Here is a 17,924-nt window from a genome sequence, read left to right on the forward strand (position 1 = left end):
TTTGACACCTTCTGCACTGAAGTGGTTTGGGTACGAAAGGTCGTACCACATGCCGAAAGTGGCCGACCTTTACATGTGATGGTAGGCAGTCACCTTTAAACACGAGCCTTACACAGGTCGACTTGCCAAGGCGCCGAGCTTGTAGTAAGGCAACACCGTCTGTCGCAGGTTTGATTAAAATTGGCAGGTCGCTGTCGTTAATGAATGTGTCAATGTCATAAACAACACCAGCCGTGGCTTCGTTGTCTTGCGGAATGAGGTAGTGGACATTGATGTTGCCCAGGAGCTTTACTGCCATCAAAGCATTGATTGCGCTTCGGTTGTGGGCGTCAATAGCCAAGACGTTCTTTCGAGTATTAATTCTGATATCTTTGGTTTCTCCTGGGACAAGAGCCTCCAGAGAAAGGGAAATCGCTTGTCGATTAAGGCGGTTGAGGTTGTCGGCAGGTGTGTCCGGCACAAAAAGAATTGTGTGCGCCGATGGCCTTCGCTGTGGAACGACGGTAGACTTACTTGACGAAGACCGTCCGTTGATGTTTCTTCTCTTGGCCTTCCGGTGTACCACTCTTTCGAAGCCTTTGTCATCTGAGGCGTCATTGCTTGAGTAGGAGTACAACACAGTGTCCTCGCTGTCAGCTTGACTCGGTGGACGATTTCTCTTCCTCGGGCCGGTACCTGCCGAAGCAGTCACGTCGCGTCGGCATTCTGCCGACTCCACTTCCATTGCCGTGGCAATGGGAGCGGCGTCTCCCAGTAAAACACGGGAAAAAGCCAAAAATACTGCAGCGCGAAGGGATAATGGTCTCTACGAGCCCCCCTCTCTCGCCCTCTTTTTTTCCCTTCTCCTGTTCGGTTTGAGTCGATTGAAGCGTTCACAAAACACGAGATACTGGAACTGTGGACACCGCCATCATTCACACAGAAAGCCACCAGAGCCTTGCTGCACTTTATAAAGACGACTCGGCTATGCTACGTTACTGCCTGCTCTGTTCTGTGGGCGCGCACGTCGCTTCTTATCCCTTTCTCTTCTTCCCTGTTTCCCTATAGTATAGGGTAGCAAATCAGATGCGACCTAGTCAGCCTCCCCACCTTTTCTATTTGTTCTTTCTTTCTCCGTCACAAACCAGAGTCGGTCAAGCATGTTTTTGTTGATCGCTGGTCATCTTTTTCTCCCTTTTTTATCTTGTGTAAGGATCAGGATGACCTCCAAAGTACACTCGCAACAGATTTACCAATTACCCAACGAGCTATTCGATTCTTAGCCGTAGAACCGGACAGCTTTAGGTATAACAACACTTGTTTTGTGCTTTGCGAAGTTGCCTAGAAACTGTGATTTACCCGCAAGATCCGTCCGCACTTAAATCATTAAACCAGCTGCTATGAAGTGTTTCGTTTTGGGCTGCAGAGTGATGTTAAAGTGGCCTAAGGCAAGCGAAGCGAAACAAGCAATATACCATTCTATAGCTGATACCAGGGCATTGTAACATTCCTGGCAACACAGCAGCCGATGAAGCAGCACAACAAACACACCTCAAAGATGATGCTGTTTGGCTCCCAATATCAAGAACGAATTACGCTGCGTTATAAGGACAACGTCTTTCAAAATGTGTAGAAACACTTGGTTTGACCAGAATTCCAAGAGCTCGGATTTATATCATATTGATCCATTTATTGAATTCAAATGTTCATTGTCATTAGACAGAAATATCGAAATCCTTATTCATCGATCAAGCCTAGGCACTGCTTACACAAAGCATTTCTTACACAGAATTGGCCTTGCGGAAGCCCCCGAATGTGATTGTGGATTTGTAGACGAAGATGTATATCCCCTCCACATCACGACACTACCAAGATGCCGACTTAAATCAACCCTAATTAAATTAGACCGCGGACCTTTTAGTTTAAAGAAACTTTTGCGTCCTTGGCCAACAACGACCTCGCAGAAGAGTGCTTAAAAGCACTAAAGACTTTTCTTGAAGACAGCGGCACTGTTGGACGTTATTAACGCTTTCATTGTTCCTTTTATTTCAATGTCGGTGTATATGTGCATGTGTTTGTGGATTGTGTTATGTTGACTGTTCTGTTGTGACTATATGTGATAATGCATTTACACGATATACGTACCACCCGCTGAATAGAGACTGTGTTATTAGGCGGCAGTATCGTTTGTATTTTTGATACTTTCTTCTACATAACTGTGGAGACATTTACTTTGTATATTGTATGCACCGTGCGTTTCTTACGTCGTAGTCTTCCTGTGAAAACATTGCGTGACAAGTCCTGGTGCTTGTGTGAAAAGGTTCATCGTCGTCATCATCATCAGCCTGGTTACGCCCACTGCAGGGCAAAGGCCTCTCCCATACTTCTCCAACAACCCCGGTCATGTACTAATTGTGGCCATGTCGTCCCTGCAAACTTCTTAAGCTCATCCGCCCACCTAACTTTCTGCCGCCCCCTGCTACGCTTCCCTTCCCTTGGAATCCAGTCCGTAACCCTTAATCACCATCGGTTATCTTCCCTCCTCATTACATGTCCTGCCCATGCCCATTTCTTTTTCTTGATTTCAACTAAGATGTCATTAACTCGCGTTTGTTCCCTCACCCAATCTGCTCTTTTCTTATCCCTTAACGTTACACCCATCATTCTTCTTTCCATAGCTCGTTGCGTCGTCCTCAATTTAAGTAGAACCCTTTCCTTAAGCCTCCAGGTTTCTGCCCTGTAGGTGAGTACTGGTAAGACACAACTATTATACACTTTTCTCTTGAGGGATAATGGCAACCTGCTGTTCATGATCTGAGAATGCTTGCCAAACGCTCCCCAGCCCATTCTTATTCTTCTGATTATTTCCGTCTCATGATCCGGATCCGCCGTCACTACCTGCCCTAAGTAGATGCATTCCCTTACCACTTCCAGTGCCTCGCTACCTATTGTAAATTGCTGTTCTCTTCCGAGACTGTTAAACATTACTTTAGTTTTCTGCAGATTAATTTTTAGACCCACTCTTCTGCTTTGCCTATCCAGGTCCGTGAGCATGCATTGAAATTGATCCCCTGAGTTACTAAGCAAGGCAATATCATCAGCGAATCGCAAGTTACTAAGGTATTCTCCATTAACACTCATCCACAATTCTTCCCAATCCAGGTCTCTGAATACCTCCTGTAAACACGCTGTGAATAGCATTGAAGAGATCGTATCACCCTGTCTGACGCCTTTATTTATTGAGATTTTGTTGCTTTCTTTATGGAGGACTACGGTGGCTGCGGAGCCGCTATAGATATCTTTCAGTATTTTTACATACGGCTCGTCTACACCCTTATTCCGTAATGCCTCCATGACTGCTGAGGTTTCGACAGAATCAAATGCTTTCTCGTAATCAACGAAAGCTATATATAAGGGTTGGTTATATTCCGCACATTTCTCTATCACCTGATTGATAGTGTGAATATGGTCTATTGTTGAGTAGCCTTTACGGAATCCTGCCTGGTCCTTTGGTTGACAGAAGTCTAAGGTGTTCCTGATTCTATTTGCGATTACCTTAGTAAATAGTTTGTAGGCAACTGACAGTAAGCTGATCGGTCTATAATTTTTCAAGTCCTTGGCGTCCCCTTTCTTATGGATTAGGATTATGCTAGCGTTCTTCCAAGATTCCGGCATGCTCGAGGTCTTGAGGCATTGCGTATACAGGGTGGCCAGTTTCTCTAGAACAATCTGCCCACCATCCTTCAACAAATCTGCTGTTACCTGATCCTCCCCAGCTCTCTTCCCCCCTTTGCATAGCTAGGAATATGAACCTGGCAACGTTTAACGCTAGAACGTTATCTAGTGAAAAGGTTATTTGATATGTAATCTTGAACCCTGTATGTTGTATGATGTGCGCCTTAAGTTGTGCTTCAACCATCTCCTTAAATCATATCAATAAAAAAAACAGCTGCTAATTGAGCCAAGTGTTCTAGATTGTGCGCTACGATGATGGACTCAAAATGATGGATCAGCTATGTCAAATGGGATCTTTATGAGCGCAAAGTTGTGCACATATCATTGGAAATTTCAACGCTAAGCTTAAAGCTTAGTATTGGATGTTCCTGACGGTAATATCATGCCTAATATACTTCATCAAAGAAGAATTTTATCTTTGTGGAGCAGTTCGCTCCAGCGCAAATTTTTGTGTGGAGAACTCTCACGCTCGCTGCCAGTTGAGGTGCCTTCCATTCATTCTTTCTTAGTTCATGTTATCGCCAAGATTACGATATAATGTCTTGCAGATAATCATTTCTTGCCCATGGAACATGGCTGCGCAGATTGGCACGGTGCGCGACATTATGAGAGCTGCTTGTAAATATACATTTTATCATCTTCCAACCGTAATCGCAATTTGTTGTGATCATCTGTTTCAAGACCGGACACGGCTGGATAACCTTTGTGTCGAGTTTGCGTGCAGGCTGTTCTCTGCAATAGACCAAAGTGAATGTTGATCGTGCAGTACAAACGTGAATATCAAGACTATTCGTGTGACACAAGCAGCATGCCCGAAAACTTCTCCCGAAACTCACTTGAATATCTTCGATTATCTTACCAGATTCCAGCTATATTAATTGGCCTTTATTGATTCCCATTACATAGAAATAGCTTTCGGCGCACGTTCCGACGTCTGTTTCCTCGTAGATGGCAAGACAAAACGACTGCACGCAATAAACGTTTTTCTAACACACTTCAAGCAAAAATGACCTACCAGGAAGACACACTATCACCGAAGTTGTCCTACCCCATGAATTTCCTGCTTAACGCGAACATTCAGCGCAAACTGCACACTTACAGCATGCACGCACTTAATACTGGCTGTGCATTTACAACGGCCTCACACAGGACAAATACATCCGCGTTCCGCGCACTCTGTACTTATGCAAGCGGGATATACTTGCGCCTCTTAGGAATTGCCCCTATTTACAAATTGCAGGTGGTGCTGCCGCGAGAGAAGCTGAATGCAGGCTCTAATACCCTCTCGAAGTACTTACAGCACCATTGTCACCGGTTCGGTGAAGGGACGGCTTTGCGTCCGACGCCGGCCAGGGCAGATTTGCTCCCCTGTCCACGTCCGGCTAGAAACAAAGATTCGGCTGCGGGTCGCCAACAAAGCCATTCGTTCCCGGAGCCGATTATTCGTCTCCTTCCTAGATCCCCGGCACACTTGTGAGCGCATGTGTGTTTCCGAGTCTAGCTCGACCATTTCAAATCCCGACCACTCTACTCTCCCTTCTTAAAGGGAGGGAGCCGGTGGTAATCGCTTGCGGATTAATTTGCCAAGAGCGTTCCGGAAAGCCCGGCGGGAGTCAGCATTGTGCCCTATCCTTCCCCTCTATAACCTCCCGCTTCCCTGTACCTTGTCGTCTCCTTACGCTCCCGGCGCGCCTTTCTCACTCGGCGGCGCATAGCTGCCGCGATCATTCCCACGAGCGCGGCCGACTACCGACTACTGCGGGCTAGTTCGCGTCGCGAAAGTCCCCCGACTCGATAGAAAGAGGGGGCGTTAGCGCGCGCGCATCCCTGGCTGCACCGCCCGCGGCGCTGCACTGCGCATGCGCCTCCCCACTCGGAGCGCCTCCGCCTTCCCGATTCTCCCGCTCCCCCTCCTCTCCCGTATCCCGACGAGCGATTCGGCCGCCATCCGCCACCCCTCGCTCCCGCCTGTCCTCCCTGCGAGCCTCCCTTTCGCGTAATCAGTTTAAAAACGGGAGCGTTTCCCGCGAACCGGCTCATTCGGGACAGAGGCGTCCCACACGTTTCCCTCGCGGGCTGAGTTGCGGTCCCTGGGCACTTTACTCGCTTCCGCGGCCGGTTTTGCTTCGACGTCGTCGTACCACGTGTTTGCCCGAACGTTCGTCTGGGGCCTTCCTTCCATGCGCATCGCCGCAGAGGAAGTTGATCCACTTGATCTGATGGAAAGCCGCGGAAGTCCTGAATAGCGATGTGTTGATGCGTGTGCGACTCCGGCAACATTTTCTCTTTCCTTCGTTTTCACTGCTGTGGCGTTCTTTCCTGCTAAACTTCTTGAAAGCTGGTGAACTTTTTTCTTCGTAACACAAAGGTACTCTGTGCTGAGAACCTATGTGCTTGCATTGTGGAAGATCGGAAATCTTTTTGGTAGCCGACCTACGCGGCGTCGGACAATGTGCTTGAGGACATAAAGCCGGACGGGATGGAGTGCTATTTCCGGACCAACAGCAGTCACCGTACACCGTGTGACAGAACATAGGTAAGTGCACGCAGTGTTCATGACATATATCAACCAGCCTCAGCTTTATTAAGTTATCTTACCCCATAACAAACAGTCATGCTTGGCCTGTAACACGCAAACATTTAAACACGCAAATTTCTGCTCGAAAGTGTAACCCGTTTTCGTTCCTATGGCTGTAACTCTGTACATTTGAAACTATTTGTCATAATGGAAATATAAATTGCGTAACAGGGGCCTAAATAGAATTTTTCGTTGCTATGTGCAGGGCCTAAACCTCGAAGTCATCTTGCTGCAAACGTCAAAAAAATAATGTTTGTCGAACGTTAGTTTAAAATGAGATGTCTCGTACCTGAAAAATAATAAAAGTACATACCAGCGCGCCGTTTATTTCACTTTATGCTCAGTTGGTAGGCATCTTTCTTGAATATATAACAGTACCATAAAACTTGTTCATAACAATACAGAACATTTCTTGTATCCGGTATGGGACGGCATATTAACCTAATGCTCGCCTCCGCCATAGCTTAGAGATGTTGATTAAGAATATACCATAGGACTCTTGTGTCCTGATCTCGAACTAGGTAAAAAGTGCTAATCTCTCTCTCTCTCTCTCTCTCTATATATATATATATATATATATATATATATATATATATATATATATATATATATATATATATATATAAATGACTTTCTTTTGTGGCGTTTTCATTTACTGCAAATGACTGCCCCGTATATATTCAGGATTTGCTCCACCTCACATCTTCCTACCTTTCATACAACTTAATGTTTTGAAGAACCCCGAAGCATTCTTGTTGCCCACATTTCCACTACCATATCAAATGAATCAACCATACCGTGGAATTGTTCAAAATATTTGATTCCAATAAATAATAAATGGTACATTTTCACAGAACTCCTGGGCTATATCCTTTTTTTTTGTCTTTCGTGGGAAACCTAGTACGAATCTCTCGCATTACTTTTGGCTGCTACATCTGTCACTTTGATAAGAAACTCGTTTCTTTATCTCTCTAAATGACAAGAAAGTCGTTTTGCTGTCATTCGCGTTATCGACACGCTATATCTAGCTACGGCTCGTTTGCTCAATGAGAAAATCTGTTTGTGTTTTTATTTATTAGGGCAACTATTCTCAAAATATTCGCGTAATAACAACAGTCAAATAATTAAAAGCGCATGGAGCTTGCTTAAAGACTCTACATGGGACTAACTTGATTTTGCTAAAGAAGTTGGGGACCCATTCCACTCTGTGAAGCTGGATGACCAACGAAGCTGCGGCTCATCACACATGGTTAGACATGAGTGCATGTATTATTTTAATCATTCGGTAATGGTAGTGATGGCTGCTTTGTGATTACTTTGACATACACTGATTGGCTCGGTGACAACGTTAGACAGATTCTTGGGCAAAGCTAAATGTATACACGACCGTTGTTCAGTAGTTGAGTGACTCGGATTGGTGTGCCACTTCACTCCAAATGCCTCTGGCACAAACTGAGTGAACTATTTCTTGCGTGGGTTTTACAATGCCCACATTGAAATATGCAACGATGAGTGCACAGGGGTAGGGTCATCGCCGCTAACCCACGTGTGTGGTCACAACTTCTCGATATCTGAACTTGGGTGTGCTTGGAGATATAAACCCAGTGGATGTCACAATTCTCTCTTTCGTTTGTACGGCACAGACATTAATATAGTCGGTGTCATTGTCCCCTTGCAAGTCAAGGCTGTACGGTTGTAGATACATTTTGTCCTTTGTGTATATGGCAACGCCTCCGGCTCGTGAGTCTATGTGTTGTTGACAAACGATTCCAGTATGCCCGTAGAGTTGAAACAAGGCATTTTGATTTATTTATTTCATTTATTGTTGTTTTTGAAGGTCTTTATTTCTGCATTTGGTAGGCGAAGCCTTACGGCAGAAAAGGGGTGCTTTATGGGGGAGGGGGACCAGTGCTCTCTTCTTACCGAGGTTGAGTGGTCCCGAGCTTGGCTCTGCAAAGAGGCGGCCAGGCCCTTCCTCCTCCCTGAAAAAGTTCAAAAAAAGCGCGCCACAGCTGGAGCTAGTCCTTGGGCCCGATGTGCGATGGCGTGTCGAGCCACTCCTGCAGGGTGTCAGGTCGGTTGCCGCCCAGGGAGTGCAGTGTCGTTACTCGGATCGTGTCAAAGGCAGAGCAGTTCCACAGAAGATATTCGGCCGTACCTCTGACCGGGCATGCCGGGAACTTAGAGCTCGGGTATGAGTGCGGGTTTATGAGGTGTAGCCTTGCTGGTGACAGAAGCTGGCCGGTCTGGGCTCGGGGAAGAAGAACCGTCTCTATCCTGCGCAATGTGCTGGGTGGGCGACGTATTATTGTTCATTGTTGTTATTACGGGCGGAGTGCTTGAAGCCTGCTTCACCTCCGCAGCGGGTTGGCGCAGTATTGCACTATCTCCGGGATCGGCCCACGCTAACCTTTCTTTATTGTTCTCCCACAAGCACGAAAAATTCGTGGAACCCTAGCAATATGCAGCTTCGCTGTAAAAGAACCCAAAGTGAAAGAAGCGAGTCGCTTTTACGAGGCCCGACTTGTTCAGTCGGGACTCGTTGAACCTGATGTCGGAGCTCTAGGCATAGTGCTTCCCTTATTTGCGCGCACCATAGTGTATATTTCATTCGGCTACAATGGCATTCATTCGAGAAAATAATTAAATTATTCTGACTTTGCTGCAGAGGGACCACAGTTTACAGCCAAATCAAAATGTGGCAACACTGCGCGTCAGTAGGTTTGCCGAAATGTTTCTCAGGGGAAAAAACAGTTTGCAACACATTGACAGAACGAGACAATAAAGGCACACGCGCAGCTTCTGTGCCTAATAATAATCATTGTCGTTTTGCAGCACTATGTTTTTTTGTTGGAATTGCTTTAGCTAAACGCCTGTAACACTAGTCTACCCATGTACAAAAAGGCTTTTCAACTCCTACTTTGTGCGCGTACGTATAGTAGTGTAAGGTGCTTCTTTCGTTATATTACTTTTTGTTCTTTTTATTATTATATTATATTATATTATATTATTATTTTATTCTTGATATTATTTTTAGTCATACGGATCGTGTGTGCTTAGTGATTATCACCGTAATATTATATTTCAAATCAAGGTACTGGACCAAAATGTTTTTTTTTTCTGCTATATTTGTTCAAAGCTGTCAAGTCGCGATTTCACTTTGTCGTGGCGATTCATAACAATAATAAGGTTTTTATTTTCAAATATTCCAAACGCAGTAACAGAAGCAAGCTAGTATGTGTTTATGCTGATGAAAAATCACTCAACAGTTAAAAAAAAGCGATAACTTTTTTATCCTAGAACCATAAAAACAACCGAATGCACAGACCATAGGATGTACAGCACGCACACCTGTGCTCATAAGGAGTCTGGTCAACATTGTCAATCTGTCATGCAGTACATTGTCCAGTGTGTCACACTTCTTTAGTTTCAAATTTCAGGCAGATATCACTTAGTAGCAGCGCATGTAAAATACTGGAACATATAATTTCAAAGTGCCTAACTGTGTTATTAGAGCACAATAACTTATTATCAGTTCACCAGCATGGATGTTGCCGTGGTTTATCAGCAGTCACCCAATTAACAGAAGTTGTGCATGACCTAGCACTAACTATTGACAATAACAGCCAAACTGACGTCATATTACTGGACTTCGCTAAGGCCTTCGACTGCGTGTGCCATTCCAAACTAATCGCAAAACTTCGGGGTTTCATTGGTGATGGAGAAATTTTGGCTTGGGTCGAAGATTACTTACGGCAACGTTCACAATTCTTTTTATATCATCACGGCCAAACCAAAACTGTGCCAGTCACGTCCGGTGTTCCTCAGGGCTCTGTCCTTGGGCCCTTGTTGTTCCTCATCTTTATTAACGACATTACCACAGATATCAACTCTAACATTAAACTCTTTGCTGACGATTGCATAACTTACAGAGAAATCAGGAGCCATCAAGACCATGCCATACTTAACAGATCTTCAGATAAAATTACTTCTTGGTGTAATAACTGACAGATGTCGATTAACACAAAGAGATCTGTAGCGATTTCAATAACCAGTTCACGTATACAATCAATAGGATACCACTGGCGTTCGTTAGCAAACACAAATACCTAGGTGTTACATTAACAAATGACCTTAGATGGGGCGAACACATCGATAACATCACTTAAGCTGCATTGCGGAAATTGTTTTTTCTTAAAAGGTGTCTTCGCCTTGCCCCAGCACAAACCAGACTTCTGGCTTATAAAACGTTTATTAGACCTGTACTAGAATATGCTAACATAGTTTGCTTTCCTCAATCTGTAACTAACCTGTCGCGACTTGCACGAATACAGCATAAAGCACTCGGGTTCGCTCACAATAAGTATAAACAAACTGAACTAGCTGCAATCTCCGGGCTTGAAATACTATCAACAAGGGCAAAGCGCGCGCGACTGAATTTCCTCTATCAGCTACTTCATAACGCATTTAAGATCGACTCATCAAAGTATGTTTCACTGACACAAAAATGTGCATTAAGGAACCAGCACGCGTACACAGAAACTGAGTATTGATATCACAGTGACACATTTAAACACTCGTTCTTCCCGCTAGTAACACGAGAATGGAACTGCCTGGACGCATCCATTACTAACGCTGTCTCATCTCAAATGTTTTTGTTCCCAACTAGACGACGCGTTTTAAACACTAGTGATGTGGTCATTCTGTCGGCTCTAAACAGTAGACATTATATTGTGATCATGTTTTCCATCTGAACCTGTATGTGCTTTTTGAAACTTATTTGTACTAATTTGTTGTTTTTCACCTTTTATTACTGTAAAATTGTTAGGGTAGTTATTGCCTGTGAAGAGCAGCTGTGAACAATCATACAATAGCTGTCAAAACCTGACGAATGTATTGCCCACCTGCTCAGGTATCAACCAGAGACTGTCAATATTCCAAATAAATAAATAAAGTTAAATGTCTGAAGATCGCACGTGGGTTCCTATCTAATTAATACGGAAGTACAAAAACGATACAAAATTACTTGGGCCTGTAATCGATAGCTATTTGATCTTAAATATGCACGAAAACCGTAGATTAAAGAAAACTTAGTAAAGCATAACCAACTTTTCGAATTGCGGAAACTTTGCTTCGAACCAATTATCCAGCTAGTACCCTTAACTATTAGCTTGTCAATACCTAGTTCATATAACTTATGCTGTAGTGACCAGTAAATTTTTTATATCTCCGCTAAATTTTGGTATCTGTGTGCCCACATTCTTGTTTTAGAAATACCTTTTTTTTTTCAATATTACCGCGGACATTTTCATACGTTTTATACGCGTAGGTATATTGCGTGATTGAAAATTTGTGTTCCTCTTAACCCTAAAAAATGGGTTTTGTGCAGTACTTCGATATATCATAATAATAGATGATAAAAGTTACAAAAATTATTATGTATCTAATATATTCTCTGAACATCCCTTCAACGTAAGGATTTATCAGCTCCTAATATAGCGGCTAAACACATGTACGCCAAGGTGAGCGTAGCGTTCACCGTTACAAATTACATTGAGGAATGGTGGCCTCCCAAGCATGCTTATAGTTCATGTGTGCCTCTACCTGGAACCGCGACGCAACTTGCCACACAAACATTTTCAATCTTTATTAAAAGAATCGCTCGCAGTCTGGAAACTCCATCGTATCTTCTAGGTACCACATTTGTATTTGGTTTTCTATTTGTCGCCGCAGAATCTTTCAAGTGTGGGCCTTCCTGTTCCTCCGCCGAAAACGGCCAGCATGTCGGCTGCCCATCAGGGCAGCGGCGCGAACCGGTGAAGGCGCGAGAGGCCGACTTCGCACCGTCTCGGCGCGTCCCACTGGGCGCCGTCGGATGCCCGACATGGAACAGCTGACGGAGTTCGTGTCCAAGTCGTTCACACTCGACCGGGCCGTCGGCTTGCCGGCGCCTCCTCATCCGCCCGTGGGCGCACCGCCCGTCTTGGCCGCCGTGACTGCGGTGAAAGCAGCCGCCGGCGGCCCTCACGGCGGCGGCCGCAGCGTGCAGTCGGCGCGGAGCCTCAACTTCACGGCCCAGAACCTGGCCACGTCCTCGCTGCGCGAGAGGACCCCGCCACCACTGCAGCCGGCGCTCGTAGTGCCTGCCTCCTCGTCGTCTCCGCCGGCAAGCGGCGCGGAGGGGTCGTCCTCTCGCCGCAGGTCTTCGAGCGACGCCGAGCTCGACAAGGAGGACGACGACGACTCGAGGGGCAGTCCCGGTGAGTACAAACACTGTCTTGCTGCACACAGATATATTTATATATATATATATATATATATATATATATATATATATATATATATATATATATATATATATATATATTTGTTTTTTTGTTGTTTTTTTTTGAGCGGTGGCTCGCTGCCTAGTTGATTGAACCGAAGAAAGATCGTGCCAAGTATGGCTCACGTTATGGGAGCTTCGAAGCTTCGCTCACTTTATACAGTCCCTATTCAGAACAAACGACATGGAATCACCAGCGCTGAGCATTCGGTGAAACGCTCGACTTACGAATGCGGCCCGATGGATGTGTGTTGTCCATGCACATGCAACCAATAAAATTTAGACGCCTGTCATGACTGCGCGCTCGGGATATGTGGCAAACTTTGGCAGTGGAGAAGCTTTGTCTCAATTTTTGTGAGGTCTTCCTGTCTTGTTGGCGTTACGGCTGTGCCGGCGAGTACACTTATACTATGGTCTGTGGACGTATACATTTAGCAGCATGAGTATAGGCACATCTTGTGGTTCTCCAGGCGCCCCATCGATCTAGCTAGCTCCTTTAACTGTTTACGCGCGCGTGAGCCATTTTAAATATGAAATGCCTTAAGCTCCCGTTGTCGGGACCTTCAAGTGACCTTGAGCCAGAAGCCAGAACCGTTATCCGGGCAGTCAAACGAGAAGAACATCCTGGCAAGTTGCGAGCACAAAACGAGATCATTCGGGCAACCAATCAAAACTTTTAAAAAATGCGGTCTCTGGCCCTCAACCCTTTGAACAGCACCATATTACATACGTTACTTACTGCCTAACGAAGTTACAAAAGATATTGCTTCCGAATTCCTCCTAACGTTGCTTTAAATTATCACTACAGCTGTAACTTGTGGCACGCTGAAGTTTTATTTGTCACTTTAATAGGGAGGGGGGCGACGTTCGAAAGGCGGATACACTGCATTCCCTTGTCATCTTTTGACGCTGAGCGCCAGCGGTCCAGGAGTTCTCCAGCGCAGGTTTTGCGTCTCCTCGAGAGATGGCGCCATCCTGCGCGGTGTATCCTTCAGGTGCTTCTACCTGCTGCGGTGGCTTAGCGGTTATGGTGTTGCGATGCTAAGCACGGGGTAGCACGATCAAATTCCAGCGGCGGGGACCGCATTTCGATGGAGGCGAAATGCAACAACGCCTGCGTCCCGTGCTTTGGGGCCGCGTTGCGAACAAGCACTACACTCGTTTTCAGATTGTAGTTAGTATCATCTCCAACCAATCTGCTTTGCCGATTGCCATTTCGCGCTTGCATATACTCTCGATTACGGGAGAGCCAGCAATTTTTTCTCTCATTCTGGCTATAGCATTATTTTCTTTTTGTTTTTTCCCCATTTTATGTAAACCTTAGTGAAATAACGTAACCGTTACCACTCTATACAGATGGTGAACATGGTGGCCTTGTTTAACTCGTCCTTCGCTTTTTTTTTAGCCTTTTCTGTGCCAGTATTCACCCGTAACATTTTAACGAAGCTTTCTCTGCCTACCTTCCCTATATTGGTATGACTGCTGCTGGCTGCCGACTGCTGCTAGGTTGGTCGGAATTTGGGCAAATACATTTATAATATATTTATGAATACTCGAAGGTTATATATGTGCGGAATTTAAACACCAGCGAAACGGCTTATATAACACCTGCATGCACACCGATAATGAAGTGTCAGTAAGCGATTTCTGTTCTGCTTCATAAATATAGCAATTTACTACATAAAACCTGAAAATATATTGCAGGATCATAGGTGCCTCTAAGGCACACCGGTTTCCTTATGGAATACCGCATTATAATAAATGGATTCCTCGACTTACTTGATTGTCCTTGATTTAGCCATTTGGTATGTGTCATTATGTGTGCGTGCCCATTCTTGTTTCGAGGACAATGCACTTGTTGACCCCATGCACGTACACTAAATCACACAAGCACTGTCATGCGTCAACACGTACGCTGGCTTTGGAACAATAATGGCCAACCAAACAGCCCACCACTACTTTCTCAGCCGCTCCCTCTTGGCCAGTCTTCTAAGATGGATTTGTGCCAAAATGACACAAGAGGTACAGAATCCCTAAATGTTGACTAATACGCATCATACTATTCTGTGCATGCACCTCTCATCACCGTTCTTCCCCGGACAAGCGCCATACGTCGCCTTCGTAATCGTGACTTCGCTGCCTAGACATCTCACGCTGCCCATCCACCTGAATTGGTGTTTGCATTTCGGCTTGTCGTGTGAGTGGTGTGGCGCATAAACATAAAAACTGTATGAGGTTTTAAACCTGGGCACTTTGTGGTATATAACATAAACATTGCATGAGATTACACCTTGCGTAGGATGAAAGTAAAAATTATAATACGCATCTCTGTTAGTTGTACAGCAAATAATTATTCGTGTAACTGAAACTTTGAATCACATAAATTCCAACATGTGCGTTCAATCTGCATAATTTTTTTTCTGTCCTCAGCTCCTTTCACGTTGCCCAATGCACTCGGCGAGCTGAACTTGCTCCCCAGCCAATGCGCGATGCTTCAATTCAATGATAAATTGCCTCTTAGCGCTATTCAACTCGTTGCAGTTCTTATTGTTAATGTAGCAAGTACTCACGAGGTGGATTGGACATGCTTCGTAATGGACACGTAATGAAATGTCTTCCTTCTTGCTAACCTAGTGGTACTTATTAGCTGTATTTCAAAATACTTCAAAAATGATTGAAAGGTGCTTATGCTAATTTACCTGACTTGTGCGCTCTCATCATTGTTCTCTTCAACACTGAAGTCCTAACCACCGTTGCGCACACTTTACCTTTGTCAACCTAATGCCCGGGGTCGATCTCAATTTCTCTATCAGAATACATTTAAAACGCAAAAGCTGCTTTAATCAGACAAACGCTCGACCAATTTTGGTGAAATTTGTTGCATTTGAAAGAGGAACTTAAATTTTAGTGACAATAGATAACCGAATCCTTATTTATGGCCAGAAACTGTTTACGACAATTCCTGGAAGCGGGCAGTTTTAAAGAAAAACTCAAAGCACGAAGTTTAGAAATATGTAATTCGAGACTAAAAACAGATATCGCAATTCTGTAAACTGCATCCGTTAGATGATCTAAACTGTACAAATTTGAAATATAAGTTTACAGCCCAAGTAAATTTGTGACATTGTTGACAAGAGTTTTGCACAGGTTCTACTCACCTATTCGTAACATATTCTATAGCGGCGCATAATTAGAGTTGCCAACCATTCGGAATTTAGCGGGATAGTCCCGACTTTTGCGTAAATTGTTCCTGCTTGACTGCAGAACTCCTGATCGTTTTTTTTTCTCGCAGCTGATCTGTATATTACTAGAGTACCATAGAATTTTCGTGTCCGCAAACAAAAACTATCATCATCAATGGTTCATAGCCTCGTAAGCACTCATAACGGCGTAAGCAAGCAAGAAATGCAATGACGCATGGTCCCGTAAGGCAGAGGCTACAAGCACTCAGCAAAGTGAAACGCACAGTGCTTACATTCTTTCGAATCACACATACAGCATACACAAAAGCATGTCGAAAACTGTCATGCGCAATGGCTCATACCCTCGTAAGGAAGCAAAAAAAATGCAATGGCTCATAGCCCCGCAAGGATCATGGCTGATCATTTTGCGTGGGTTTGTTGGAGAGACACTACTCCTGTGGTCGTTGTCGGTGATTTCAGTGTGGGTGTGTCGGTACCAAAAAGGGAGTAGTTTACGCGTTTCGTGTTGCAGACATATCGCTTGCGATGCCACACCGATCCGGCCCAACCGACCACCCAGTGGCGTACGTGCATCGATTCGACATTATCAAAGAACGTGTCTGCAGTTGCGGGTATACCGATCAGTGTAAATCATAGCGACCACAAAGTCATCGTGACCATCGTTACTAAGTGACAATGGGTGATGCCAATAAAGTATTTACCACAAGTTTTCTTACCACGATGTTTACAGTTCCGCTGGTCATCCATCCACCTTCGCAGGGCGGATCAATGGCCTTGAATATTTTTTCAGTAAAGTTGTTAATGCGACAGAACAAGCGCCCCAAAACCTTATATGCCACTTTTCACGACTTTGTTGAAAAATAAGCACCTTAGAAAACAAATATTTTCAAGATATTCAGGTACTGCTTAGTGCAATATTCAAGCAAATGATCAAATGTCTGATAAATAAGGGTTAAATGAAAAATTTTAGACCCTCGATTGCGGCTTTTCTAGAAGCCTTATATGAAACAGAAGTTCTCCCTCTTCTGTGGAAGGATCATAAATGGCAGGTATTTAAAATTTGCATCAAATTAGGACAACTTTACGGGTGGCGTATGCAGGAAGTTTCAAGTGTCTAGGGTAACTACGTGCTTTGAAAGTAACTACTGAATACTCGTGTTCAGCCAATTTTCCTACTTTATATAAGCATGTAGTTGATGTTCCACACTCTCCTTGGTGAACGAAGCAAAGTACGGTGTATATATTTTGTTGAAGTTGGAAGCATGTCATGCGCGGCGAATGATAAATGTTTCATCTCTTAGCCTTTGCAGAAAGTTACTTATTCAAGTTTTCCGAAGGGTCATACTGCCATAATTATTCGCACTATTTCCCAAAGTAATAAAGTATAACTCTACAAGTGGGGAACTTCAAATTTGTGAATAATAGTGAGAATGTTAAGTTCAATGTGTGGGGAAACCTTCGTGTTGCCGGAATAAATACAAGCGTTGCAAATAATTACTTCACCGTCGTGTTTTCTTCTTGTTTTCGTGTGTCATATGAGGCTTGCAGTTAGTTTCTGCAGTATTCCCGTTGAACTAGAAGTGGCACCTTGTTTGTATATCGGGAAAAACAGGGTGAACGTAAAAGCTCGTTTGGAACAAATGGCGTATCCAAGTGCTCCGGAGCGTGGAAGTGTGTTTTACCGGCAGCGCAAAATTTAGCGCGCTGCCGTGACATTAGCACGCATGCCACCAAGATCAAACTTAGAAATAATGGGCGGACGGCCACGGCAAATCGCCATGCGAAGCTGAATGCGTGCGCACAAAATGCAGCTTTGCAGGAACATTCTGAAACAGGTGTTTGCAAGTGTCATGCTACCGTTATCAGCTACATTTCCCAATGCACCCAAAAAACTCTGCGTTACGCAGTCTCTATATTTAACGTAATTATCGGACATCCCAAATGCGACGCGTCCCGAAATATAATTCTGTTGACTTATTTAAGAAGGCGAAAAATAAATCTTGAATTTCCTCGGTATTTCCATCCGTTATACGACATTCGCCCGGTGTCCTCGGTGAACTAAACGAGGTACCTTGTTTCTGTTTGGCAAAATTATGGGTCAGGT

At 44.4% G+C, this 17,924-nt stretch overlaps 1 protein-coding gene across 1 annotated transcript in view; it reads left to right on the top strand.

Annotated features, from left to right (window-relative positions):
* The first annotated feature begins 12,029 nt into the window (after positions 1-12,029).
* Positions 12,030-17,924, top strand: part of LOC126540819 (uncharacterized) — a 132,534-nt gene continuing 126,639 nt past the window's right edge. The window contains exon 1 of the mRNA XM_050187651.3: positions 12,030-12,552. Coding sequence (XP_050043608.2) covers positions 12,168-12,552 — 385 coding nt within the window. The 5' untranslated portion in view covers positions 12,030-12,167. The remainder of the gene's footprint in view (positions 12,553-17,924) is intronic.

This window comes from Dermacentor andersoni, chromosome 2 (assembly GCF_023375885.2).
Source record: "Dermacentor andersoni chromosome 2, qqDerAnde1_hic_scaffold, whole genome shotgun sequence".
In the NCBI taxonomy this organism is placed as follows: Eukaryota; Metazoa; Arthropoda; class Arachnida; order Ixodida; family Ixodidae; genus Dermacentor; species Dermacentor andersoni.